This window comes from Oryx dammah, unplaced genomic scaffold (assembly GCF_014754425.2).
Source record: "Oryx dammah isolate SB20612 unplaced genomic scaffold, SCBI_Odam_1.1 HiC_scaffold_24, whole genome shotgun sequence".
In the NCBI taxonomy this organism is placed as follows: Eukaryota; Metazoa; Chordata; class Mammalia; order Artiodactyla; family Bovidae; genus Oryx; species Oryx dammah.
Window position 1 is genome coordinate 72,836,590 of NW_024070208.1, and position 27,368 is coordinate 72,863,957.

Consider the following 27,368-nt stretch of genomic DNA (forward strand, 5'->3'; position numbering starts at 1 on the left):
AAATACTTAATATCTCTCTTTCTACTCGGAGACTTCGTTAAATGATCTTTTGTTGAAAATTTTGTTCAGAAGCACCAGGCTTTAGAGACATAATCACTCTCCTAGTTAGCATATCAGAAAAGATCAACCCAAGAGTAGGTGTGTTCTTTATCTCCCAAGGACTGAGAAAGGGAAGGGAAGAATGGAATCCAGAAAGTCCAGGCCAAAATGATTTTGAGTTTAACCATCCAGTTAATAAGCTTCCCTGTGGCTCAGACAGTAAAGAATCTGCCTGCAATGTGGGAGACCCAGGTTCGATCCCTGAATTGGGAAGACCCCCTGGAGAAGGGAATGGCAACCCACCCCAATATTCTTATCCAGAGAACCCCATGGACAGAGGAGCCTGGTGGGCTACAGTCCGTGGGGTCACAGAGCCCAACACGACTGAGTGACTGACGCATTCACTTTGTTTCATCCAGTTAATGTTGTTAGTGCACTCTATGAGAATAGGCTATGTAGCCTTATGTAGTCAGTATATGCTAATGTAAGCAAAAAAAATTTTTTTATTATCTAGCAATGTAAAAATATATTGGAATGAAAGATCTTAAATAAAAGTGGTGTCATGAAAGTTACATCATGGCAAACTGACATTGGAGTAAAGAATATTCAAAGCTTTCTTGTTCTGAATCTTGTTGGTTTTTTTCAGATGTTCACAGTTCTGCCTGTAGAACGATGATTTTCTCTGTGATGGCCTCTATCCAGACTGCCTTCCAAAACATCTTTTCCATTGGCCATTCTAAACCTTTTCTCTCCCTATAGTCCTTTCCACTTTATTTCTAGTCCCGCCACCCCCGCCCTCGACTCACCCTTAGCCCTATATCTCCTGTCACTTTCATACTTTTAATCCTGAAACATCAAATGATGAAGAACAGCTCTTTATTGGCCAAGGAAAATGTCATTCATTGTTCCCATTTTAAGGGTTATTTACTATCCCATTTTCTTCCAAATGCCATACTTGTAACTGAGAGCCTTAGAATAAAACGTTTTGTATTTGTTATACAAGCCTCAGGGATTTACCTATTGTGCTAAACATAGAAAAGGGGTATTTCATTTTTTTTTTTTTTTTGCATTGGAGCTATTCCTTTGACTTTATTTTCATAGAATTCCATCATAAAATTTTTAGATTTCTTACAACAATTATCAAGGAACAGGAAGATTTTCTCATCATGGTCTAAATCAATCACTATTTATTATTATTTCAGCTGTTTAAATGAAACTATCTGCCCAAAGGATGGTTATAAGTTAAAGATATTATCTTACTTCTTATAGTCCAAGCAGTTCATTGCTATTTTTTAGCTGTTTTTGCTATTTTTAGTTATTGTACCTGTTCTAGCCAAGAGTTCCACCTCTCATTAAGTGGGTTGGTCACTGATTGTAGTTAAAAGTACGAATAGAATTATTAGATAAAATTATTTTGATACCCAAGGATACCAAATACTCTTTAAAGGGTATTTTCTCAGTGTAATCCCGGTAAGTTGTTTGCCATAAATTGAATAAAAATTTCAAATGTAGTGGAAAACAGAATGGAAGATAAGTTAGTCATTAGAAACCATACGGTGGAATGAAATGGAAATTTGACAAACCTACTCTTCAAATTCAAAACTTGTTAAGTTTGGAAGCTTACTGCATATTGTCAGATCCACACTAGCAGAGTGAAGAGAAAAATTGAGACAATTATCCACATAATTCAGACAAAAAATTAAGATCCAAACCCAAACCGTTTTGCCTAAATAATCTTGTGTTTGAGTATTTTTTTGCCTGAATTGTTTGTCTCAGTTTGCCACTTCATTTTGTTAGGCTAGATCATCATTAAAACTTACGTTTATGAAAGTTAAAGACATATTTTTTTTTCAACTTGGATCTTATACATGGTACATTTATTATTTTATATTTGGAAACTAACTTATCAGAAGTTCTTCAATCCTGTGGCCCTTGAAAGTTTTGCATTTTTTTCTGAAGCAATATAAAAATGCTTATGGTGTGTATGCAAGCTGCTGTTTTAATTAACTTTCCTGAATTTCAAACATCTATATTTTACTCTCTTATATGCTTTTAACTAAGGTATAGTAGATGCATTTTTGCTTCAATACTAATTTAAGGTGTAATATTCATTTCTTTAGAGAACATTTTTGTTGTTGTGCATGCCTAGTGTTTTGTACGTTGTATATTGCATTCAGAATATTTTTTTCCTTCTCACCTATCCACAATGCAATGCCGTTCCCATGATGCACCTCTGCTTGCTGTTTACCTGTATGTTAATTCGCTTGAATCCCATTGGCCCACTGCCATCATGTGCTCGCTGCCTGTTATTAAAAGACTCAGTCGACTGCCAAAGCAATGAAGCGACCTCTCGAAGCATCTGTAGACCTGGTACTTTGACCTTTCACCTTTCGCTTTGCATGTAGCTTTTCAGAGAACCATCGAGATTTGTATTACTTGTAAAATATCGGTTGCAAACAATCATTATGTTTAATGAGAAAAATTCAATAAGGTGTTTAGCCATCTCATTTTCATATGTAATATGTGGAATAAATTAATCCTAACAAATTTTAATACCTTTTCCAAAAGAGTGAAGCAAATTTAAATTACTTGGCTCGTAAAAAAATGCTCATGATAATCCTAATTAACCTTTAAATTCAAGAAATTGCCATTTTTAGTTAAAGAAAAGAATAGGTATTAATATTAATAACACAAATGCTTCCTCCCCCTCCCCCTCTTAGAATAGTTTAACTCATTTTAAAAGCTGAAGTCATTTTTCGCTGTTGTTGCTTGATAGTTTTTCTTTTCCTTAGTTAAGATGCTACCGTTTTGGGGTTACCGAAGTCATGCTTTCGCTCGCAATAACAAGTTCTCACTCATTCGACATTGCCGCTGTTTAAATTAAGGTGCATGGCAGAGGCATCTCCTTAGCTGTCGTTTTTTAAAAGTTTGTTGCGATTTGATGATCTCTGTGGACACTGAAGGTGTGTTTACTTTGAGTTATACATGTCTTATCCGATTCTTCACTTATAGGCCTTCCCTCCTGGTGCTCTTCACCCTTTACCAAAGAGACAAGCACTTGAAAAGAGCAACGGTGCCAGCGCCGTGTTTAACCCCAGCGTCGTGCACTACCAGCAGGCTCTCAGCAGCGCGCAGCTGCAGCAGCACGCCGCGTTCATCCCGACAGGTGCGTGCCTTGACAGTTCCAAGCCCTGCGTCCGTGTGCCCTCCGGTCATGTGCTTTCTTTCTCATTCCTTTAAGCTGTTTGGTGGCATCTAGTTTGCTTTTTCAAAGGTACGATAAATACAGCCTGAGACTTGTCATTGTCCTAGCTATCTAGATAATTTACCTTGCTTGGAAAGATAGCTAAAGATGGTTAGGATTCTAAAGCCAAATATTCTGTAGAGTTAAGTGACCGACTGAACCCATGAGAAGCAAATAGCAGTTAGGGCTTTGGGTTTCTCGTATTTACACAAACTGTGTAAAATTGTTTATGTAAAGAAGACCTCTTATGTGTGACAATTGAAACTTGTCATTAACCCTGAATGACCTAAAAATAGCAATTCCAGTAAATACTAACCTTTTTTTTTCTATTCCTATTCAGAGCACTAAAAAAAAAAACAAAAACAAAAAAACAAAACGAGGCTATTCAAATTAAAGCAATCCTCTACTCATGTTTTTACATCCATTCTCTCTCTTTTGCCATCCTTCTCAACTTCCACCAAGTTCACAAATATAGAGATCTCTTATCCTCAGTTTCTAAGCCAATGCCTGATAATAGTAGGTGCTAAGGTGCTTTAACTCTGTCATTCTACTAAGAAATGAATTCTATTAATCATAGACTCTTGAAGGTTAAAGGAGTCTTAGTGATCTCCGCATCCAGTTGATTGTTTTACAGATGAGAAAGCTGAGGCCCCCTAAATGTGAGGTGACTTCCCAAGGTGGCAAGACTAATGATAAAAAGACCTAGAACCCAGTTACCCTGAGACCAGTTTGATTTACAAGACATGACACCAGCCGGCCTCCATATGTGGAGGCCAGAGTCCTCTTTTGGAGTCTGGTGTAAAACATCAGATGAAAGTGAAGAAGGAAAAATACAATACATGCCAACCCTCCTCCATGTTTTTACCCACCTCCCTGACCACAGACCTATATACATATACAAACACAAAGAGTCACCGTAAATGGCTGGGGTTTTGACCTTTTAACCTGAGCTAAACGCAGGGATAATATTTTCAAAATAAACTTTGCTAGAGGATCCAAAAAAAAAATTTTTTTAAAGAACCAGGAGTGACTTAAGCTTTAGAGAGAAGACTGTCCACTGAATTCTTAGTTTGAAGTCAAAATTTTCATCCCGCGATAGTGACTTAAAGGTCAATATAGATGAATAACAATTTTATCCTAAAGAAGCACACTGATGATCCCAATCCACTTGGGTGGACTTTTCAGGTTTCTTACCATTTTCTTAAATACTGTAGCATATCTGGAATTAACATAGGAGGGAGTTGAATAAATATTTCTATCCTATTCTTCATATAAAATCTATACTTTGAAATGAATTATTATTAAGAAAATTTAGATTGTAGTAAAAATATCAACTGTGTGAATAAAGTGGTTCTTAGCATACAGTTTTCTTAGTTTAGTTCTCTTAACATAAATAGACTCACAGACTTATAGAGTGAGTCTCTAAATCAATAATTATCAGGGCTTCACTCTTGTCCGATTACAGCCTTAATTGGTAACATTTAAATGCAGTTGTAGCACAGCAATAATAGTACTTGTAATCCACTTGATGTAACATGTTTATAAAATAATTACTAGAAGGTAAACTTTTCTTGAGGTTCTGTGTGGTTTCACCAAGTGTCTTATTTTATAGACCTCATCACTAGATGTTTTAAGGGAGAAAAAAATGTGGAAGAATATACTGAGGGGGAAAACAGAAAAAGTCAAGTCTGTTTCTGACTGGGTAGTAATGCCACCACCATTTTCTGGGAATGCCTCTGAAACCCTGGAACTAAGCCATGCAAAAGACTGAAGGCCTCTAACCCATACTTAACTCTTCCTCTTTTTGTCAAATCACTGGAAGAATTCTCATTTAAAAATATTTCACCTGGAAACCACTTAAAGACTGCCAAAGAACAAATAACATCCCTTTTTTACCATGACCTGATTAGAGTTGGTGAGACACTTGTGTAGAGGGCACTGTGGTTGTGCACTTCCGCCCTCTGCTGGACTCTTTAAGAACTGTTCAAATGTGTCCAGCAACCCTCCAGTGAGTGAGCTTTGGGAGCCGAACAGTGGGTCCTAGTCCACTTAATTCTGTGGTTTAGAAGTATTTACATCTGTAACATGATATAAATATAGTGAACAGACATGTGGATCTCATGCTATGAAGTGTATTTCAACTTCTGTGACGTTTTCACATGTTTCTTTTAAATGATGAAAGAATAATTTTATTAAAAGGATTTTAGCATAAGTCCCGGGCTTCCCAGATGGCTCAATGGTAAAAAATACGCCTCCCAATGCAAGAGAGGCAGGAAACTCGGGTTCGAGCTCTGGATCGGGAAGATCCTTTGGAGGAGGAAATGGCAACCCACTCCAATATTCTCGCCTGGAAAATTCCATGGACAGAGGAGCCTGTCGGGCTATAGTCCATGGGGTCTCAAAGAGTCAGATACAATTGAGTGCACTGCAAACACACACACACACACACACACACACAGAGCAGAGTCCATCCCCTAGTTAATTCCATAACAGAAAATTCAGTGTTTATTTTCCTGTAGTTTTTATTTCAGCTTTCTTTCTCATAGGCCACATTTTTAGCCTAATTTGAGATTATAATGATGATAATCAGTCTTTGTTAATCATTGTTGTTTTAAATCCTGCAAATTAAATGATGATGCTCAAAACTTTTTTTTTAATTGGTAAATGAAGGGCTCGTTACTTTTAAATTAACTGATTTTTCTATAAATACATTAACAATTATCATAAAGATGAAACAAAAAATGTTTATGTTATCCTGGAAGTTATGCTTTATTGAAAGGTCATTCGCAATGAAGGTTTTAATATACTGCTAAAATTCTCCCATTGATACAATGCGACTTTGAATTTTAGGAACTCTGCCTCCAGGCTGGGGAGATACTAATATAAAATATTATGCAAAATATGGGATTCTTCCCCAAACCCATGGTAATATAATTATCACTCTGGTTGATGCCCTAGCACATTTGCAGTGAGTGGGATTTTTTCCTTTTTTGATAGGAATTATTTTAACCTAGTGGTTATACTTTTCCTTTGCTCTGTTAGGAAAGTGACGAAAACCACACACAAAAATAGCAGCATAATAATTCTTGACATTTCTCTGACAGGTTTATTCTGAGTTCCTGTAAGTGTTCTTATCACATTACTCTTCAGGATAGTTCTGCCAGTAGCAGGCATAATTATTTGCATTTTGCAGATGGGAAAACTGAGGCTGTGCTTATGCTGCAAAGTGGAATATATAATTCATGGAAGTGTCCCGATAATCCTACTCAGAGATTCTAGACTTGAAATATTTGTGCAACTGAAGCAGAAGACGTTTGAAAAGTCTTTGTTGATAGAATTAATGCCTTAGTGAAATGCTTCTACCAGTCGGAACAGAGATGACCCACTGGCTCTCTCATTGACTTATTTCATTAAGTTGGAAATACAGAGTAAGTAGAACAGGAAGGTGCTAGCCCAGATCTTCCCTAATGATCAGAAACCATACTCTTACATAAGCTTATCACACATCTTGATGAAAGATTGGTCAGTGTTTAGTGGAAACGCTATGTATATAACCACAGCAGAATGTATTTATCCTGTTTAATTCAGCAAGCTGTTCTCAAACACATGGTCTGTTCTGGGTTCCAAGGGAGTAGGAACACACAAAGGAGTTCAGAACAAGGCAAAAGTCCAATCTCATGCAGAGCACCTTAGGGAATTTGAGAGTGAAGAAGAGAGAGACAGTGTATTTGGCTATCAGATCTACAGTAGGTGGTGGTGAGAAACGACATGGAGCAAGAAAGACTGACTTTGGAAAGAAAGACTTTCCAAAGGAGGAGACATTTCCTTAGGACTTGGAGAGGAAAATTTTACCAGTGGGGGAAGAGCATCCCAGGCAGGGGGAAGAGCATGGATTGGGAAGAGTGTGTTTGAGGAATAACAAATTGTCCATTGTATCTCTAGTGTGATGTACTGGAGAGGCTGTGTTGGGGGGGGAGGGTGACAGTGGGGTGAAAAGGCAGAGATGGGGCTTAGAAAGAACATCAGGAGAAGAATCTGACATTGAGTAAGATAGCCACACACTGCAAAAATCATGTGTTTCAAATATTCATATCGGGCTTACCTGGTGGCTCAGCTGGTAAAGAATCCACCTGCGTTGTGGGAGACCTGGGTTCGATCCCTGTGTTGGGAAGATCCCCTGGAGAAGGAAACGGCTACCCACTCCAGTATTCTGGCCTGGAGAATTCCATAAACTGTATAGTCCATGGGGTCACAAAGAGTTGGACGCAACTGAGCAACTTTCACAAAGTTTGTATCACTTTTGGCCCCATAGGGATGCTCATCACATTAATTTGGTTGAGTGTTTCAGCCACATCCTGAACAGAGGCCAAAGGATAGCGCCCCCTAGCCCAATGTGGCTGCAGGAGCCGCTGTTGATGGTTTGCAACCCCGTGACATTTGTGTGTGTTCCAGGAAAGCCCATCCATGTTGGAATGTAAAAGAATAATGTGAAATTTCTAAAGGGGTAACTTTGAATCCAGCCATAGTTGACTTTGAAATCATTCACAAACTGGGTACTCTAATGAATTTTAGGAACAAGTTGCTCCCAACACACTCTCACTGGCAGATGAGAACATTCACTCAGTTAACTGACTACCTACTGTGTACCCCATAGATGTAGACAGACGTGAACCCTGCCCTCCAGAGTTTACAGTGGAAGAAGAGGGGTGGATTTCAATGAATAGCCATATAAATGTATAATCAAAATTTTTATGAGTATAATGAATGAAGTAAAGAGTTGAATAAGGTTTAAAATGGAAACTGATTTCAGTGGCATGTGAAGATAGGTAAAAGAACAAGTGAACAGTTTTTGGAAGAGGCAACATATACCTTAAGACTTGAAAATGGGATACAGATGATTTTTAGGCAGAGGGCTTGGGAGAAGCCCAAAGGCAAACCAAACGTGATGAATTTGGTTCAGAGAAATGAGAGGCTGATCTGTCTGGATCTTGGTGCCAGGGGGAGAGGGGTATAAGATGAGCTGGGCAGACAGACTAGACCATGGGAACCTTTATCCTAAAAACAGTGAGAAGGCAGTGAATCATTTGCAGCAGAGAAGTGAACAGACCTCTATGGGGAAGGTTTACTCCACTAGCAGAATGGAGCCTGGACTAAATGGGGATGAGAATGGAGGCAGGAGGACCAGTTAGGATGTTACTGCATATCTGAGCCCAGATGTCATGGTGATCAGGCTGAGAAGTGGCAGTGGAGATGGACCAACAGACAAACAGATGGTGCATTTTAGAAGCAGGATTGCTCTGATTGGTGAGTTGGACCAGGGAATTTCACAAGGGAAAGTGATATCCAGAAGAGCTTTCAGTTTAGGCTACAGCTGCTACATGGACAGTGATGTGTCCCATCTAGCGTGTCTGGAGGTGCAGAAACGGGTGCTGTGGGAAATGCTTGAGTGTATTAAATTTGAGATGCTAGTGAGATCTCCCAAGTAAAAAGTCTGGATAAGCAGTTAGATGGAATGACCTGGAGCTCAGGGGAGCAATCTGGGAGGGATACATAAATTTGGAGACCTTGAGCTTGTAGATTAAATCCTACATTGATACCATGGAATGAATGATATACTAGAAGAAAAGTATAGAGTAGATGAAAAGGAATCAGTCTGAGCCCTAAAAACTCTAGTGTATAGAGATAGAGTATATGTGTGTGTGAGTCTCTGTCATCAGAAAATCCAAGAGGAAGAGAAAAGTGTGGTTTATTACAGAGCAGCCAAGTGCTAAATGTTACCATGACTCAGGAAGTTAGATGAAGATGGAAGTGCTCCATCTGACTGCAGAAATGACTTCGCAGTTTGAGTGGAGAGGTGAAAATGAAAGTCAAATTGGAGAGGACTGAAGAACAGATGGGGTCAAGGAAGTGAAAGTGTATGTGTAGGCAACTTTCCAGAAGTTTCATTGTGAAGAAGGTTAGAATGATAGGGTGTCATGAACAGGATTTGGACGTGCTTGTATGTGTGTTTCCAGTTGGATATATTAGCACATGTTTGCTGAAGAATCCAGGAGGAGCCCAGTTAAATAGCCTCTTTTTCTGACTAGTTATTAATATTGGCCTGATCAAAATGCAGATCAAGCCAAAAGTCTCCCTCAGGTGTGATCAGTTCAGCAGAGAGAATAAAGACCTAAACATCTCAGAGTCTTTATCTAGTGTCTCAGAAGGCAGGTGTAAAACCCTAAGTGGATATACCTACTTTGATTAAAAACTGCTTCTCTGGCAGCCACATGACACCCAATCTTCAGTTATCTGAATCCTTCCACTACCTTGATTTTCAAGGAGCTGAACCAGAAGTAGATAATTCCTTTTAATACCTTTCTTTTTTTTGGTATTCCACAACATGTGTTATATTCATGGTCAGTTTTCTGATTCAGGTATATTAATAAGACCATCCACAGGTAAGACAGCTATTCCCAGGGAAGGACTGAAACCTAGCCCCCTCCTCGCTCCCTTCTACCCACCTAGACACCTACTTGAGGTTTCCTAGGAGTTTCGCCAAAAGTACTCCTCAGGGATCACCTAGTAGCAGCCTTAACAAACCCCCTAACTCCAGTCCTGTCCCAGCCCCAGTTCTGCAGTTTTGCAGAGCCTCTGCCTAAGCAGTGCTTAGTTTTACTGGAAGCCACTGCTCCTTTATCATAATGAATCTCATAACAGAAAATAGGTCACACGTATCCTGGTCAGCCTGTCAGGGGAACCTCTTCCTACATTGAGGGCTTTCAAGCAGCAATCTACAATTCACCTGACCCACAACCCTTTGATTTGGAGGGTACAGAATCTTAATTACTATTTTTATTTTCATATTGTCATTGACACAAAACATTCTACAATCACACAAGCAAACTCTTGATGCAATAAGGTCAGCGTGATCTAGTGAATACCAAACCTGACCTGGATTTTAGGAATAGATTTCTATTTCTAGCCTTACCCTTGACTCCCACGATGCATGACCTTGGAGTAGTTACTATGCCTCAGATTTTTCATCTGTAAAATACTCACTTCCTGCCTCGGAGGAGGAACTGGAGAATGTCTGTTAAGATACTGTGAGGTCTTAGAGAAAGGAGACTGCCGCATGATCACATGTCATTCTTATTAGAATCATGTTGATGGAGATGAATCCATAAGTATGAAAAGCAGTGAAGAATATCGGCTTAAAATAAGTCAGATATATCTGTGTCCGCACTGAAAATGTGAATGACTCTAAAAGACTGTGTTAACTAACCCTACTTATTTCTGGTTGTGCTTCAATCTCACTTTGAATGTTAACTCTAAACCGCTAACCTGTTTCTTTCCCTTTATTCACTTTTTTTCCACCTACCATTGCATGACATGCAGGGTCAGTTTTGTGCATGACACCCGCTACCAGTATTGGTAGGTTCCAACCTTTTTTTATTTGTCTTTTATAGTATGTACAATACCTTCACTTGACTGAGATTTATTTCAGAGATGGTAGAAATGCTGTAGGAACTAGTAGATCTGAAGGCTTATTTGGCTTTAGAGTTAACGTTGAGGTTTTAAAATGTACTCATATACTTAAGAAAATGACCATGTTAATGTGACTAGAACAACCACTACAAGACATGAAACCACAAGTACGAGTCTGCTTTTTAATGATCTGTATTTTGTTTCTATTTAGAGTTTATACGGTTTAGTGTAAGGGGGAGAAAAAGCTTACTTTGTCAGAGAGGCAGGCTAATTTCATCAATGTTTTAAAGTTTCATGTGGTGTGCCTTTATCTCCTCTTTGCTGTGTGTTAGAGTTATCAGAGTTTCCCAGAAGTACTTATTTTAAAAGATTATAAATGGATGTATTTTGAAAACAAATGTCACAACTGCCTTGCTTTACTATACTTCTTGATTTTATTTGTAATGAGTATTTGTACCTTACTATTCCCATAGATGTTAACTTTTAATAATACATGCATAAGTTATCCCCACACTTCCCAAAGCCTTGGTACAAAAGTCTGTCTTAAGGACAGGTGGATTAGTTCCATTTACAGTAAAGAAAAATAAACATTGGTAAAATTTGCTTATCTATTTCACAGTGTGAAATATATATACATATTTCACAGTGTGTTAGAAATTACATCAAGGCCATAATTTTTGCTTCACTGTTTATGGACCCAAATAAATCACAACCCCAGTAATTCCAGTTCAAACAGGCGGCCCCAAATTGACCCCCAAATGTCAATTTAACCGCAATTCATTCCAAGAAAATTCTGACTTGCCAAATTAGGCCTACATATTGAGGTTCTGATGTTTTAGAATGATGATTAAAAAATGAATATCATATAGTCTTACTTGATTTGGACATTACATTTTGCATTTTTAGAAGCACCCTTTATTATAGGCACCATAGGCTCTGAATTGGGAATGATCTATTGCTAGAAGTAAAAATGTTTATAAATACATCAACCAAAGTAATCCACTTTGGCCTTTCTGGGAATCACTGATTATGTTTTAAAACTTCCTTTAATTGTACTTGTAATAAGCTATTTTCCCTTTTTTATTTCTCTCCCATGCTTCCTTGCTTTGCATTGTGATTGCATGCCATCTGCTGGTTTAACCCATGATGGCTTGCTGCTCTGATATTCACCATGCCAAAATACCACTTCTATTACCATAATGCTACACCCTCCTGTTCATTGCTCCCATGGTTCCCCTCCTGAAAGTACCCATGATGCACAGCGCTACGTCAGCCACTGTCTCTGCAGCAACAACTCCTGCAACAAGTGTCCCCTTCGCAGCAACAGCCACAGCCAATCAGGTTTGCTCCTTTTAAAGCTTTCTTTCACAAATCCCAAACTCTAAATGAGTGCTGATATTTAAAAAAAAAATTCTCGGTGAGAATTTTTTTTTCATGTTTATCCATCAAATTTTATTTTTTTGATTAGTTTATAGCCAGCATTTATGGACAGGTTGCACTTATTTAGAGTTAACATTTACTGCAAATAATGATGTAGCTATGTTTTGTGTTGCACTGTTTGTTTTCGTACCTAATATTGTGTAATTAACCTGACAGGCTTACATTCCTTTTAGTATACAGCATTATGTATCCAGTGGTTTGTGAATTGTCACAGGAGGAAAAAAAAAAATGAGAAGAGCATGCCCGGGGGTGCTTCGAAATTGGCTGTATTTGGATTCAGTTCATTCAGACCCTGTTATCTGTTGTAGAGGAAAAGAAACATTCTCCTCTGAGGAAAGCATCCCTTTTTTCCTTAGTGTCAAATTTGAGGTCTGAATGATTCTGGTTAACATTTCACCTTGGTCTTGTGTGCTCCTCAAACTCACTTGGTTCCCAAGGGAGAGCCAGACGGTACTGGAAGCAGAGTACCGGCCCACCGAGTTCACAAAGGCTGGATATAACCGATAAAGGGGCGTTTAATTCTTTTGGTTTAATGCATGTGCCAGTAAGACCATGGATGGACTATTTCTCAGTGAGGGCCAGTTGGCTGTTTCCTGTCGTCACGGGCTGACTGTAACCCTAACCCCAGCCAACCAACTTGCAGACGTGTGTGCTCGGGGTCCCAGGAGAGGAGTGTGAGCGTCCACTCTCGCTTGCCCGGAAAAAAAACAAACACTTGATTGCGCATGCGCTCCCTTCACAGACGAGCCCTTTTGGTTTTGTTCTTAGTGTAGCGTTTTGGTTTTTTTGTTTTGTTTTGTTTTGTTTTTAACAAAATCGACTGTCCTGATAAAAGATGACAAGAATTATAGGAAGAAGGGGAGGAAGGTCCCAGGGAATGGAAGAAATTGGGAAAAAGCATGTCTGGGAATAAATGGCAGGTTCCAAACTCCATTCTGCAGGCAGGAAGTGTGTCTGCAGGCGGGAAGCGCTGATTCACACTTCCTTCCTTGTTCAAGTTAATACGCGTTGCCAGAGCTGTAGGTCTCATCGCTGAAAAGATAGGTGTGAGTGCCCTTGAATGAGGAAACGAAGGCAAAATCTGTGAGCTCCCCACCGTGTCCTCTGAACAGTGATAGAGCAGAAAGGAACAAAGGCGGGAGGGGAGAGAGGCCAGGTGGGCACTCAGGCAACGCCAGCCAGTGACAGCGCTTCAGCTCATCACTCACCACCTCAACAAACCAGCTTCCCTCTCAGGAGAGCCAACTCGGCTTCCACACAGATGTAACAAAGAACATCACATCAGTTTCTTAGCTGGAGGAGTTTGTTTTTTTTTTTTTCAAACGATAGGTTAGGAAAAGGGAGAGACAGTGTGTCCTTCCATTATTAGGTTCAAAGCTCCTCTTTTTACTGGGTCCTTAATAGGGGAACTGTAAATGTTTCTCTTATGTCTAAGTCTAGCCTTCTTGAGCTATGTTTTTGTGATTTTTGACAGAAGTTTTGCTGTAAGGTCCGTTCATAAAACAAGTTTCAAGTGGAATATAGTTTTGGTTATAGTGGAATTTAACATTATATTTTATGGCAAGTTAAGTGCTTTTAATACAGAGAGCTCTTTCTTGGGAATGAACAGGAAGTCAAGATAAAGAAATACTTTGGAGTTTTAGGTTATGTCCCTTTATTATGATAAATTCTTGATCCTGTATCATAAATATTTTTGCAACCTAGTGATTTTTTTTGGCCCCATTTAGTAGAAAAATACTGAGAGATCACATGCCTACGTGTAAGCTTATGTATTTGTGTAGGGAAGAGGCGTAAGCTATTCATAAACTAAAATATATCACTTTTCAGCACAGTGTGACTGGTAAAGGAACTAATAAGTTAACTTCAGTTAAGTCCAAAAAACTAAAATTACAGGCCTGATGGTAGCTTCAAGAATCCTAGATCCTGTGCTTTGCAGTTTATCAGGTATAATCGTTGCTGGACTTGGCTTCAGTGATGACGAAGAGAAATCCTTTTGTGGCTCTTGATGAAGTTCTTCTTTCACAAGAACATAACAGAAAAAGAACTAATAGTAAACATAAATTCTCAGATATGATACAGTTTCAAGGAGCGGAGCCACTAGAAGAGAACTTGAAAATTCTTTCAGTGCCCAGGAATTCAGAATTCAGAGAGATTTCTAATGACTCGGAAATGGCAAGTTTTCCTCTTATTAAGATTTCGCCCTTACATGGAATCGTATGGATGTGAATTATGTGTATTGTTTAAACAAAATGAATCTTGTTTCCTTGCCTGTGAAAGGAAGATGAGAACTGGATGGCCACCAAGGTCCCTTCCAGCTCTTGAGATTCAACAAACCTACAGTTCCTTAGCTGCCATGCTAGGCCCAAAGCATGAGATGATAGAGGTAACCCTTCGCTTCTCCAGGGGATCTTCCCTGACTGAGAGATCGAGGGTCTGACCCAGAGACCCTGGGTCTCCTGCATTGCAGGCAGATTCTTGACCGTCTGAACCACCGGGAAAGCCCTAAACACACAGAGAAGAAAGGGGTGCTGTTGATTTCAGAGTTGAGTGCATGATAGACATCCCTTCCTTCACTGAGCCATCTGTTCTTAACACAAAACATGCGGGCTTCCCTGGTGGCTCAGGCGGTAAAGAGTCTGCCTGCAATGCAGGAGACCCAGGTTCCATCCCTGGGTTGGGAAGATCCCCTGGAGAAGGAAATGGCAACCCACTCCAGTATTCTTGCCTGGAGAATCTCATGGACAGAGAACCCTGGTGGCTGGTGGGCTGCAGTCCATGGGGTGGCAAAGACTCAGACACAGCTGAGCAATATAAACATGTGGTAGGGTTTTCACAGTATTTTAGTTCATTGGACCAACTGTCAGTTCAAATAGTTCAACTCTCATAGGTATTTGTAATTAGATACAAGTCATTCATAGAAGAAGAAGAGAGACCAGAACACCCCTTGACAGCCCCTCCAGCCCAGGGTTCCTTTATGGGTCACCCCAAGGTGAGTCAAGATGAACCAACAGATTTATAAACTCTACCCTCAGGGCTTAATCAGGATGCCAGCAGTGAAAGTTTTAACTGAACTTAGACTTGCAGTTTCAAATTAAACGACAACAAAACCAAAATACTTTGGGGAAATAGAGAATGATGTTTTGGTTATTTAGCTCTGGGAGTAGATATAAGAACAAAAGTACAATAAGCAAATTTACCAATAGCTATCCCTTTCAGTTAAGTCTGTTGGGCCTTAATATACAAATTATACAAATAATATTATTTACAAATTATGTAGATGTCCAAGATACTATTCTAAATGATTTCTATCTCATATAATACATTTACTATTATATCATATATTTGATATCATATGAGAAAGAATACATATGTATAGGAAACACGCAGTCTTACTATAGTGTTAACAATTATTGTTGTCCTCACGGTTAACTGCCTTAGTCAAAGTTAAACATCTAGTAAATTGTTTTGCTAGAATATGCTCTTAACCACCTTGCTATACTGCCTCTCTCTATAATTACAAATGGATGAAAGTCACTTATTCCACAGATAAAACTATCTCGAAAGTGAAACTCAGTAACAGCAAGCCCTGTTGCTTTAGGGAAAAACGAAGGAGTTCTGCTAATGCAGCTCGAACCGAGGTCAATTCCAAGCTGGGGAGACAGCCTGAATCTGAGCAGAGCTTCAAGCTAATTATGTAATAGCCAAGTCATGTTTAGAAACTATATACAAGTTGATGTCTATTAATTATGATATAGAACTATTTATTAATAGACTCTGTAATATTATCCCCAGTGAGTAGACTGAAAATTATGAGTAATTTCTATGCAAGTAAGATGAGAACTAAGATGAGAAGTGGAAAGAAATTAGTCATTAGTCCTGGTGAAGCAGATTCAGGGGCTGCTTTTGTGTGAATCATGGCCCTGGTCTTTAACCCCAGCCTCTGCCACTCATCTTGTAAGTAGCGCGGGATGACAGTTTCTGACAACGGAAATCAGAAATGAAAATGCAGGTACTATATAAGCCATTCAGTTTCAGTTCACTAACAGAAGGTCAGAATGTATAAATCTATAGACACCTATATTGACGCCGATTTAATCTCAGAGTGTCCAATAAAAGAGGTGAGGCCCACAGCATAGTAGATGGATGATCTCATTTTTTTCATATTATAAGAAATTTTATTAATAAAATGAGAGTAGAGATCGATATCCCTCCAACTGGAATTATTGTGGTATTCTACCGTGTCATTACAAAAGACTCTGATGCTGCCGAAGACTAAAGGCAAAAGTAGAAGGGAGCGGCAGAGGATGAGATGGTTAGATAGCATCACCGACTCAATGGGCGTGAGTTTGAGCAAATTCTGGGAGAGAGTGGAGGACAGAGGAGCCTGGCGTGCTGCAGTCCACGGGGCTGCAAAGAGTCAGACACAACTGAGTGGCTGAACAACAGCATCATCCTGTCATTGCTTTATTATTAGTATTTTTCTGCTTCAAAAATACATTCTGTTTCAAAAGAGGAGAAAATAATTTCCAAGTAAATATATTTTAAATTTTAGTTTCTTCATTTATATATGGAGATTATTCAGCCTACCTAATGACATCCTTGAAGGCCCAATTATATTCGGAGTCTTTCCCTGAACCCCTGCAGCTAGAATTTCTTTTCCTACCCTCTGAATTCCACAAGGACTTGATCGGCATGTCCCTTAAAGCGTCATCATTAGATAGACGGAATGACAGCACAAATGTGCAAAGATGGGGAAGTGTAAAGCTTAGTGGAGAAAAACTAACAATCCAGTTGTTTAGAGCACTGGTGTCCAGGAGCGGTGACAGCATAGGTTTGACGTGAAGTGTGCAAGACTTTAAATGGCAAAGTTAAGGGCCCTGCCTTTACTTGGCCATTAAGTTTTTAAGCAGGAAAGTGAGAGGACGAAACTCTAAGAAGAGCAAGCAGATGGATTTGAGGCAGGAGAGTCTGTGGAGCCCAGGGAGAGGCTTCACCTGGGACAGTGGCAGCTGGCAAGGGGCTGACTTTGTCCTGCCTCTGCCTGTTACGTGGAAACCCAGAGGCTCAGTAGTAAAGAATCTGCCTGCAATGCAGGAGACTTCCAGGAGATGTGGGTTCGATCCTTGGGTTGGGAAGATCCTCTGGAGACGGAAATGGCAACCCACTCTGGTATTCTTGCCTGGAGAATCCCATGGACAGGGGAGCCTGGTGGGCTACAGACCACAGGGTCACAAAGAGTCAGCCAAAGAAATGTAAGAACGATCTCATGCTATGGCAAAACCTGGTCAAATAAATGTCACACAGCAGAAAAAGAGATTGAGGCCAACGTGAAAGGTTGCCTGCAAGAAGTTGATTTTCTGTAGGACCTGAATTCAAGGATACTGGTTGGGTGGACTCCCTGGTCAAATGCCTCCAGGGTGCTGGCTCCTAACCTGTGGCTCCCCAATCCTGACCTGAGTGAGCCCTCCCAGGGTCTTTGTTCAAAAGAGAGTCCCTTCAGCTCTGGAGTGAATAGATATTGTCTGTACATCCACAGTTAGAGCTGTGCAGACATGTAGCAAAATGATACGTCTAATTCATTCTGGGTCATGGGTCCATGCTAGGAAGGCAAATTCTTACATATTGGATATTAGAAATATTTTAATGGAGCACCCCATGCACTGCTTTTAAAGCTGGTGAAATCAAATTATATTTCTGGCAAGATGTTAATAACACTAATCAAATCTCCAAAAAGTGCTGGTTGGTGTTTAGAATTAGGACCTTGAGGTCTCGTCACATCTTTTGAATTCTCCTCCAAAGATTAAATCCATTCAGCTGGAAGCTGGCCTTAGGAAGAGTTTGTTGAAAATTAGTTAATAACATATTATGCATTCCTACAGCAGAAACTAACACAACATTGTAAAGCAATTATACTCCAATTAAAAAATAATAATAAAAAATAATACATATATTCCTAGCCCTTCATTTGTTAGGATATCTCATATGTCAGAAAATACCCATTTTGCAAACATGCCTGATAATATTTAGTATATATAGTCATCAATTTCAATCATATCTTACCAGACAAAATAATTACATGCAACCTAATACATATATTATGCTTTATCAGGCTTGCTACAAAGTACTAAAGAGAGATGAGAAAAGTTTAAGAGCATCAGAGTTAACTTACTTCTCACATATAAATGTGAATGCAACTTCAAAGCTATTTGTGTACAGAATCTTGAATATCTATATACAGAGTTATAGTAAATCACCCTATCCTAACTAAGAAATCTAGAAAGGTCAGGTCATGTTTTACTTAATCTCTCGTCTCAGAAAGTTTTATAAAACATCTGTTATTCAAAGCCATCTGTTAGGACTATATTCAGACAAATGTAGGAGGCATCAAACATTCCTGACTGTTCCCCACTTGACCCATTTGGAGCCTGTGTTTTTTTTACAAGAAAAATCTGGGTTCTGCAAGGCCCCAGTGTGGGCGAAGCAGACCCCCATCAGCTCCCTCTCCTGAACCACAGCAGAGTCACCAGCCTCTCTGTCCGGATGATCCAGCTGTGATTCACTCCTTTCTCGCAGTTTGCTGGGTCCCAAGAACAGACGACAGGAAGCCCCTGGGCCCCAAGTATGTTGTGCCCCCAAAAAGGCCTGGACAGCAACTCTCTAGATCCAGCCCTTGTGAAATAATGCTGGGGCCGCGACGCCCGTCTCAGCATCACAGTGCTGCTAAAGGTGTGTGTTGCAGCTTCTCTGACTTTGTGCTGATGTTCTAACTGTGGAGGAGGGCTCAGTTTCAGTAATGGATTGGGATGCCTCCAATGAAGAAGAATTGCCATATCAGATAATTTGCAGAGAGGGAGTGACTGCGTGTGTGCATGTGCGTGTGTGCGTGCGTGTGTGTGTGTAGACAACAGGGTAGGGGGAGAGAGGAGTAGAGAGAGGAAGACTGCTGTATATCTCTTCAAGTTAAAGAGCAAAACAATAAAAAAAGGCATTTTTGTGTTCATTTAATGCCACTAGTTAAAGCTGCTTGATAATTAGAGTCTGAATTCCATGCTGCAGTGTGGCTGGTGCATTGGAATCCAGACTTGCTCTGTGTGCATGCTGAGTTGCCCAGTTGTGACAGACTCATTGGCACCCCGTGGGCTGTAGCCCATCAGGCTCCTCTGTCCATGGGATTCTCCAGGCAAGAATTCTGGAGTGGGTTGCCATTCCCCTCTCCAGGGAACTTTCCGATCCAGGGATCGAACCCACGTCTCCTGCACTGGCAGGCAGATTCTTTACACTGATACTACCTGGAAAGCCCTCCAAACTTGCTAGTCTGGTCCAAAAGAAAAAAATGCTTGAGGTGCAGGGAAGGAGAGGTGGGAGGGCTGCTCCGTATGTCTTAGGGAAAGCTGGGTCTATGAGAGCCATATAGAGGCAGATTCTGTTTAAGAAATCAGAAATAAGAAGAATGAAAAAAGACCTTTTATTTTCCTGCCTCAGGAGCAGCCGATTTGCAGAACTACCATGAGATTTAATTAATATATGTCTTTGCAGATTCTCCAAGGAAAGGCTAAGTTATATAAGTGTTGTGATCTAGTACATTTTCATTTTTCATGAATAATTTACACCTCATGGTGAGAAACTTGGGCAGGATTCTTTTGTATATAGCACCTAAAGACATCATATCAGTTCCAATTTCGTGCAGCTGAAGAGAAAAATGTCAAGGGTTCTTATGTGGAACTTGACTGCATGGTGGATCGTCCTAGTTTTATTCTACCTCAAATCCCATCCTCTTTTGCATTTTGATGAAATTTGTCGGGGTGGGGGTGGGATCTTTTCAGATTGAAAAGTCATTCCCAGTAGTACTTCGGCTTTTGTTGACCGTCCTAAAAGTATGCTCATTTTTCTAACTGTAGGTTTTCTCTTTTGAGAAAATATACAGTTTTCCTGAGATAAATATACAGTTCATCCTAGAGGTGTGCTTCCTTCCAGCTGTAGCTGTGTAAGGAAAGAGGCGAGGTGCAGTGCAGGAATTCGGATCCATTGCCAAGGGTTGAAAGATGAATGGGGTCTCATCCTTAATACAAGTCGCTATGGACAGAGTCAATTTTTGATTTATAGGTATTTCTCTTCCCAAGTTTGGCCACTGCTGCCTGCCTGCCCACGTTACCTGCATGTCTGGGGAAGTTGTCAGCCTTGCTGATGGAGAGGAGAGATCCTTTCAGTCTCCCGATAGAGTGCTAGCCTGAGTGTCACTCCCCTTCCTGGATATCATGCCTCCACGAGTCAGGGACAAACTGGCATTAGGTGCGACCTCTTAGACCCTCCTAGCGTTCCCTCTGGGCCACATCGCTGGAGGCAGTGGCTCCCAAGGTCAGACCTGTCTGAGTCTGCTGAACACGCTGGAGACACAGTGTGGCAAAGTGCTAATGGTACCTAGGAGTTAACTGCCCAGTCAGATGCAAAGCAATCCGTGTCATAAAGGGAAATTGTCAAGTCCTCGGATTAAAAAAAAATAAGCTGCATGGCAGAACTTTACTCCTAGAGTGGGGAGGGCGTCTTGAAGGATGTGTCGGAATTAGATAAGGAGCAGGTGAGCTGTCCCTGCCAGGGTGAAAGGTAAGGGGTAGAGCAGGGGGTGGGGTGAGGGGCAAGGAGGGCTAGCGTCCTAAACGTACCAGCATCATGCCTTGCGTGTGCCCTCATATTCAGCCCTATCAGATGGGTTCTGTTCTTCCTCTTTAGCATGGGAAGACATCAAGGCTCAGATTTTGCTGTGACTCTGTAATCAGTAGAAGGGCCTCTCTTTGACCTCAAGACTCTCTAACCCTGAGGTCAGTGCTTTCCCTCATGCTGTCTTCTTCCCCAAGCCTGGAGTTTCAGAAGAAGTCTCGGTCTTTACCCCACAATGGACGCAGACAGAGCAGCTCTTACTGTGTCGGGTCTGAAGCGGGGGATGGTATGGCTGTTGCGCTGCAAGCAGTGAGGGAGGGGGTGGAGCAGTAACACACGGGCAGGACCGGAAAATCCCATGAGCGATGAGGAGGCGTTAGGGGACCGAGGGCCTTGAGTGGCAGGCCGAGAGCAGGGCAGCAAAACGCTAAAAGGAGGCTTTGCAAACCCCCACCTGCTGGACATGAGTGGGCAGGTGTGAGCTGGGGTAGACTGAGTGCAGGTTAACTGGTGAGAAAGCTACTTCATTGATAAAGTGATGAACTGGGATGGAGAAAAAGATCCTTTTCTCATGTGCGAGGGAGGATAAATACAGTCATCCCTCTGTATCTGTGGGGCATTGGTTCCAGGACCCCAAATGATACCAAAATCCACAGATGCCCAAGTCTCATATAAAATGGTGTATTCGCATATAACCTATGCACATCCTCTCTTAGACATTAAATCATCTCTGTATTACCTAATGCATCATAAATGCTATGTAAGTAGATGCCAGTACACAACAGATTCAAGTTTTGCCTTTTGGAACTTTCTGATTTTTTTTTTCAGATATTTTCTACTCATGGTTGGTTGAATCTGTGAGCGCAGAGCCTGTGGATATGAAGGAGTATGTGTGCTCAGTACCCAGTCGTGTCCCACTCTTTGCAGTCCCGTGGACTGGAGCCCGCCAGGCTCCCCTGTCCATGGGATTCTCCAGGCAAGAAGACTGGAATGGGTTGCCATGCCCTCCTCCAGGGGGGTCTTCCCGACCCAGGGATCAAACCCAGGTCTCCTCCATTTCCTGCATTGCAGGTGGATTCTTTACCACTGCGCCACCTGGGAAGCCCGGGAAGGAGGACAGGCTGTAACTAAGAAAGTCAGGAAAATTCAGGGAGGCATTTTGATCCTTTCTTCTCCCAGTGGCTCTTTCTAGCTTCTGAGTATCTGTGGATTCACCAGCTTTCTGGTCCCTGCCACATCAACCTTCTAAAAGGCATCTCTCCCCAAGACTCACATAAAAAGAGTGGTTCCTGTTGACACTTGCTCACTTTTATTTGTACTAGTGTAGAAGTGTTGATTGCACAGTTGTGCCCAAACTCTTTGCAACCCCAGGGACTGTAGCCCGCCAGGCTCCTCTGTCCCCGGGATTCTCCAGGCAAGAATACTGGAGTGGGTTGCCGTGCCCTCCTCCAGGGTTGATTTGTACCATAAAGGACAAATGTGCTAACTGGTATTTTCTGACATTGGTTTATGAGAAGCTATAGCTCATCTAACGTTTAGTCTCCATCATGCCTCGGCGTTGTGTATAACATGCTGGAACGTCTGGTCTGTTTTAACTCTAGGTGATGAAATTATATTATTATCATCACCCTCCCCTTGCTCAGTTTGTGTCGATGAGCTTCCTGTAATCAAGCGCAGAGACTCTTCACTATTTACTGCAATATATTTCTGGAAGCAGCATCATTAAGCTGAACATTGTAAAATGTCACCCATTTTCCCGAAGTCATTGTCACCTCAGGCATTGCAGATCTGACCTAAGCCCTGCATCAACTACATCACAGCTATGAAAAGCTTTAAGTCCTGTGAGCAAACTGACCACAACCAGGCCATCCTTCTACAATAACAGAAAAAGGGAATAATGATGCAACTTACATTGTAATTTGGAGCAAGTCCCCAGTTCAGCAAGGTGGCTTATCCAAGTCCCATAAATAATAAGAGAACCATGACTGGAACTCGACTGTCCCTGTCCTGCTTAGGGTAGTATTTTTTCCCGTTCACCACACTGTCTTCCTGAGAAAATGCTTTAAATGATCATTAAAGGAGCCCCAATGGGTTTCCCTGACAGCTCAGTGGGTAAAAAGAATCTGCCTGCAATGCAGTAGATACAGGAGACAAGGGTTCGATACCTGGGTCAGGAAGATCCCTGGAGAAGGAAATGGCAACTCACTCCAGTATTCTTGCCTGAAAAATTCCACGGATAGAGGGGCCTAGCAGGCTCCAGTCCATGGGGTCGCAAAGGATTGGACACAACTGAGGGACTAAGCACGCACAAAGGGGCCCCCACGTACTGTAGAGCATGCAGATAGCCCAGAGATGATCCAGGCATCTCTGTTAGTAAGTGCTTACCAAGTGCCAGACATTGTGCTAAGCTTTTGTATGAAGTATTCTCATTAAAACCCCCAAATGGCCCTGGAAGGGAATATTCTTATTCCTAGTATATATATAAAGAAACTGCAGTTTTGAGAAGCTGAAAAGCTTGTTCAAGATCATCTCTTAAGTGGCAAAACCAGATATACAACCTTCCGTAAGCTCCTAAGCTTCCATTTTTAAAATGAGGAAAAGGACCTGGAATGGTTAAGGGACTCATTCAAGGTTACATAAGGGATTAGAAACCGAGAACCCCAGGCTTAGTCCTCTCCCTGTCCCTCAAACCACAATCCAGCATGAATATGCTACCTGTACCTTTTTTTGAACAATCAATAGATTTGCTGCTTCCTCCTTAAAATTTAGAAAGGTTTTGGAGGAATCAAAAAGATTAAACTCGATTCTTTCTTTTTCTCCAAATATCATCTCCAGTAATAATTTCATAACTTTTCCTTTAGCCATTCTTTCAGCATTTGTCATTGTTAACTGAAAATATTTGAAAGGACCAGAGAACCACTTTAGTTATGAAGATTCAAGAGAAAAGGAATTGCTTGAGTCAGTTCCAATTGTTCATCTTCTTTTCTTTTCTTTGCTCTTCTCTGACCCCTGTAGTATTAAGGTTGTTCTTGAACAAGGAAAGAAGTTAAAATAGGGTAATCTAAGTAGTTTGTGAAGAATGAGAAGAATACTCCATTGTACTCCTTTGCCTTGGAAAACTGTGTTTAAGAATTGCTTTCTTTTTTTATTTCACATAAGCTCATAATCTGAGTTCTCTTATTTTTACTGCCACATATGGGGACCTGTATCAGAACAGGTGAAGGTTTAAAAGTTGAAGAATGATGTTTATTAGACAAGACTGGATGTGCAGAATTGTCCATAAATAGCAGTCTGTTCTGAGCACAGTGATCTAAGAAATATTAGTATGTGCTGTACCTTGTCTAAAGGGTTATATATATTCAGGCTTTTTGGCTTAGCCTAAGAAACTGCCTGATAGCTCAGAGGGTAAAGAGTCTGCCTGCAATGCAGGAGACCTAGGCTCAATCCCTGGGTGCAATCCCTGGATCCGATCCCTGGGTCAGGAAGATCCCCTGGAGAAGAAAATGGCAACCTACTCCAGTATTCTTGCCTGGAGACTCCCCATGGACAGAGGAGCCTGGCGGGCTATAACAGTCCATGGGGTCACAAAGAGTCGGACACAACTGAGTGGCTGCATTATTTATTATTAAGAAACTAAAATAGGTGAAATATTACCCAATGATAACAGAGCATTATGTGCTTGCTACCACCACGCACTTGTTAATTATATGAGGCTCACAGCAATTTATGTTAGGGACAATGCTTGATTCCCATTACAGAGATGAGGAGTGCTGAGAATAAAAGATGTGGAAGCACTTACCCATGGTAATACACCTATCAGGTCTAGAAACTGGGTTTGAACTGGATTTAAATTTAGAGAGTTTAAAGAGTGCCTGTCATGGGATGTAACTCTCTGTTGCACTAGACATTGATCATTGATGCTTTTATAATAAAATATTTTAGTTTGAAAAATGATTAATGTGAATGACAGTTAAGACTTTCATGGACAATAAAGAAATTCAGTCTCTAGTTTTCAGTGACAAGTCAAGATATACATACCCAATAAGGGAAATGTATTTGCCATTTAGAAAACCCTATTCTCATCAAAATCAAGTTTATTATCAACACGTATGGAGTGTCATACAGACCATGTAATGTTTAAATGCACAAGATTATTATTTGAAGGCCTATTTAAATAGAAGCTGAAACCAAATTTTACTTAGGGTTATGAATCTTAAATAGACCAACGGAAGGAAGCCAAGGTGTATCAACAACCACTATTACATATCAGACACTTTATATACATTATTTAATTTAATACTCAATAGAGCTCTGTGAAGTCTCTTATCCATTTCTCAGAGGGGAGAAAACTTTAAAGAATAATTTGCTTAACATTCAAGCAGGTTGGAAGTGGCTGAACAATTTGAGAACTCAGGTTGGCTAACCTCCATATCCTGTTCTCTTGTGTCTGCATTTTATTTGCATTAGATGAGAGCTTCTGGTCTATGTAGAATTGGGATGAAGTTCTTTACATGGTTCCCTTAAAAACTGCTAACTAAGGAATCTGCCTGCCAATGCAGGAGACGCAGCTTCAGTCCCTGAGTCGGGAAGATCCCCTGGAGAAGGAAATGGCAACCCACTCCAGTATTCTGGCCTGGGAAATCCCGTGGACAGAGGAGCCTGGTGGGCTACAGTCCATGGGGTCGCAAACAGCCGAACACAACTGAGCATGCAGCGGCTATACTGAGTTTAACTATCGGTTTACAAAGTTTTAACCATTTAAGAGGAAAGTTCCAGTAGAAGCAAGCCTTTTAAATCTCAATTCAAGATATGGTTTGAAAATGTTTGTTGATGAGATCAACAAGGAAATTCAAATTTCAGTCCAGTAAACACGACTTAGAAAGTGGATGAATGAAGGCAACTCACTGTTCTCAATGTGGTGAACTGGCAAGAAACTTCTGTAAAAAGCCAACCAGGAGGAGTCCTTTCATCCAAGACTTTCTCTCTCTTGTTTTTAAACAGCAATAATTTTAAAAGAGAGATACTGCTTTTCTCCACCGTTTCCACAAAGCCTTACCTCCATATAAATCTCAGATTAAAAAACATCACTACCTGAGAATGAACATTCTGGGCAGCCTGGAGGGACAACTATGAAAGGAGTGGTTAATTGGAGGTTAATTTGTTATAGGTTGTTGTTTAGTCACTAAGTCATGTCCGACTCTACCCAACCCCATGGACTGTAGCCCGCCAGGCTCCTCTGTTCATGGGATTTCCCACGCAGGAATACTGGGGTGGGTTGTCGTTTCCTCCAGAAAGTCTTCCTGACGCAGGGGTCGAACCTGCATTGGTGGGTAGATTCTTTACCACCGAGCCACCAAGGAAGCCCAGAGGTTAATTTAGTTGTAGGTAAAAGTCATAGAGCTAAATTGCAAAGTGAGCCAAGGAATTTATGAAGATTCAGATTCCATTTTTGAAACCCAGAATGGGGAGGATAAAAAGAAAGGTGGGCGGGAAAGAAGGAAGAAGGGTTAAGTATTGGCAAGAAAGGGGAACGGGGAGTTAGTGTTTAATGGGTACCGAGTATCAGTGTGGAGTGATGGTAAGTTCTGGAGACAGATGGTGGTGAGATGCACAGTGGTGTGTGTACGTAATGCCACTGAACTATACACTTTAAAATGGTTAAAACGGCACATTTTACGCTCTGCCTGTTTTACCATAGTATTTTTAACTGGGCAAAGGATCTGAATAGACATTTCTCCAAACAAGAAAGAATTAGGATTGGCAAGAGAGATGCCTAATTAAACTTAGGTTTTTGTTTTATTAAATCCTTACTCTTTTCATATGAAAACTTCTTTCTTGTTGCTGAATTTTCCTGTAAGAGTTCTGTCTCCATGAAACAGGTAACTGAGTGCAAATGTGCTCGGCTCTTCCTCAGTGAACCACGCATGTTAGAAGCTGGGTCTGCTCTGAGGCTGACCCAGAGCCCACTACGTGTCTTGTGAAATTCAGGACTCTGGGAACATAGCAACAAACAAGTCTCTGTTCTCATGACTTTTAGCATTGTCAAGCAGACAGGCAATAGACCAACATGTACGCAGTGACAATTGAAGTAATATCATATCATAAGAATCATCCCAAAACGTAGGGATGCTGAAAGGGTGGGCCTAACCACTGAGCTTTGAGGGAAGATGGTTAGTAATAAAGAAATGAGAGCAAATGTAACTTGCTTGCTTTCTACCTTTTCTTTCTTCGGCTTCCATTTTGCCATCTTTTATACGAGGATATTTGGGACACTATCTGAGGAGTTATTAGAGAGGACAGATGGCCACCTGGTTAACTACCCACCACACTGCAGAGGTGCCTATGTGGTACAGGCAGAGTGAGAAACTCAGGCCCAGAAAGGTCACAGAGCCAGTTGATGGCACAAACAAACCTCCTCAATTTCCACTCCTGGACCCCCTTTGACTTTTCCTTTGCATCATTATTTTACACCCACTGGGTGGTTTTGTTCATCTTTCTCTCTCTCTCTCTCTGACACACATAC

The 27,368-nt window shown here is 40.9% G+C and overlaps 1 protein-coding gene across 7 annotated transcripts in view; it reads left to right on the plus strand.

Moving 5' to 3' along the window:
• The window catches only part of MBNL2 (muscleblind like splicing regulator 2), a 169,054-nt gene that overhangs the window by 129,032 nt on the left and 12,654 nt on the right, over positions 1-27,368 (plus strand). For 2 of the 7 annotated variants that reach the window (XM_040267361.1, XM_040267362.1), the window contains exons 6-9: positions 2,356-2,409; positions 3,052-3,205; positions 10,661-10,696; positions 11,997-12,091. In XM_040267361.1, the coding sequence (XP_040123295.1) occupies positions 2,356-2,409; positions 3,052-3,205; positions 10,661-10,696; positions 11,997-12,091 (339 nt within the window). The remainder of the gene's footprint in view (positions 1-2,355; positions 2,410-3,051; positions 3,206-10,660; positions 10,697-11,996; positions 12,092-27,368) is intronic. The other 5 variants (XM_040267364.1, XM_040267365.1, XM_040267363.1 and 2 more) reach the window with 5 other exon arrangements.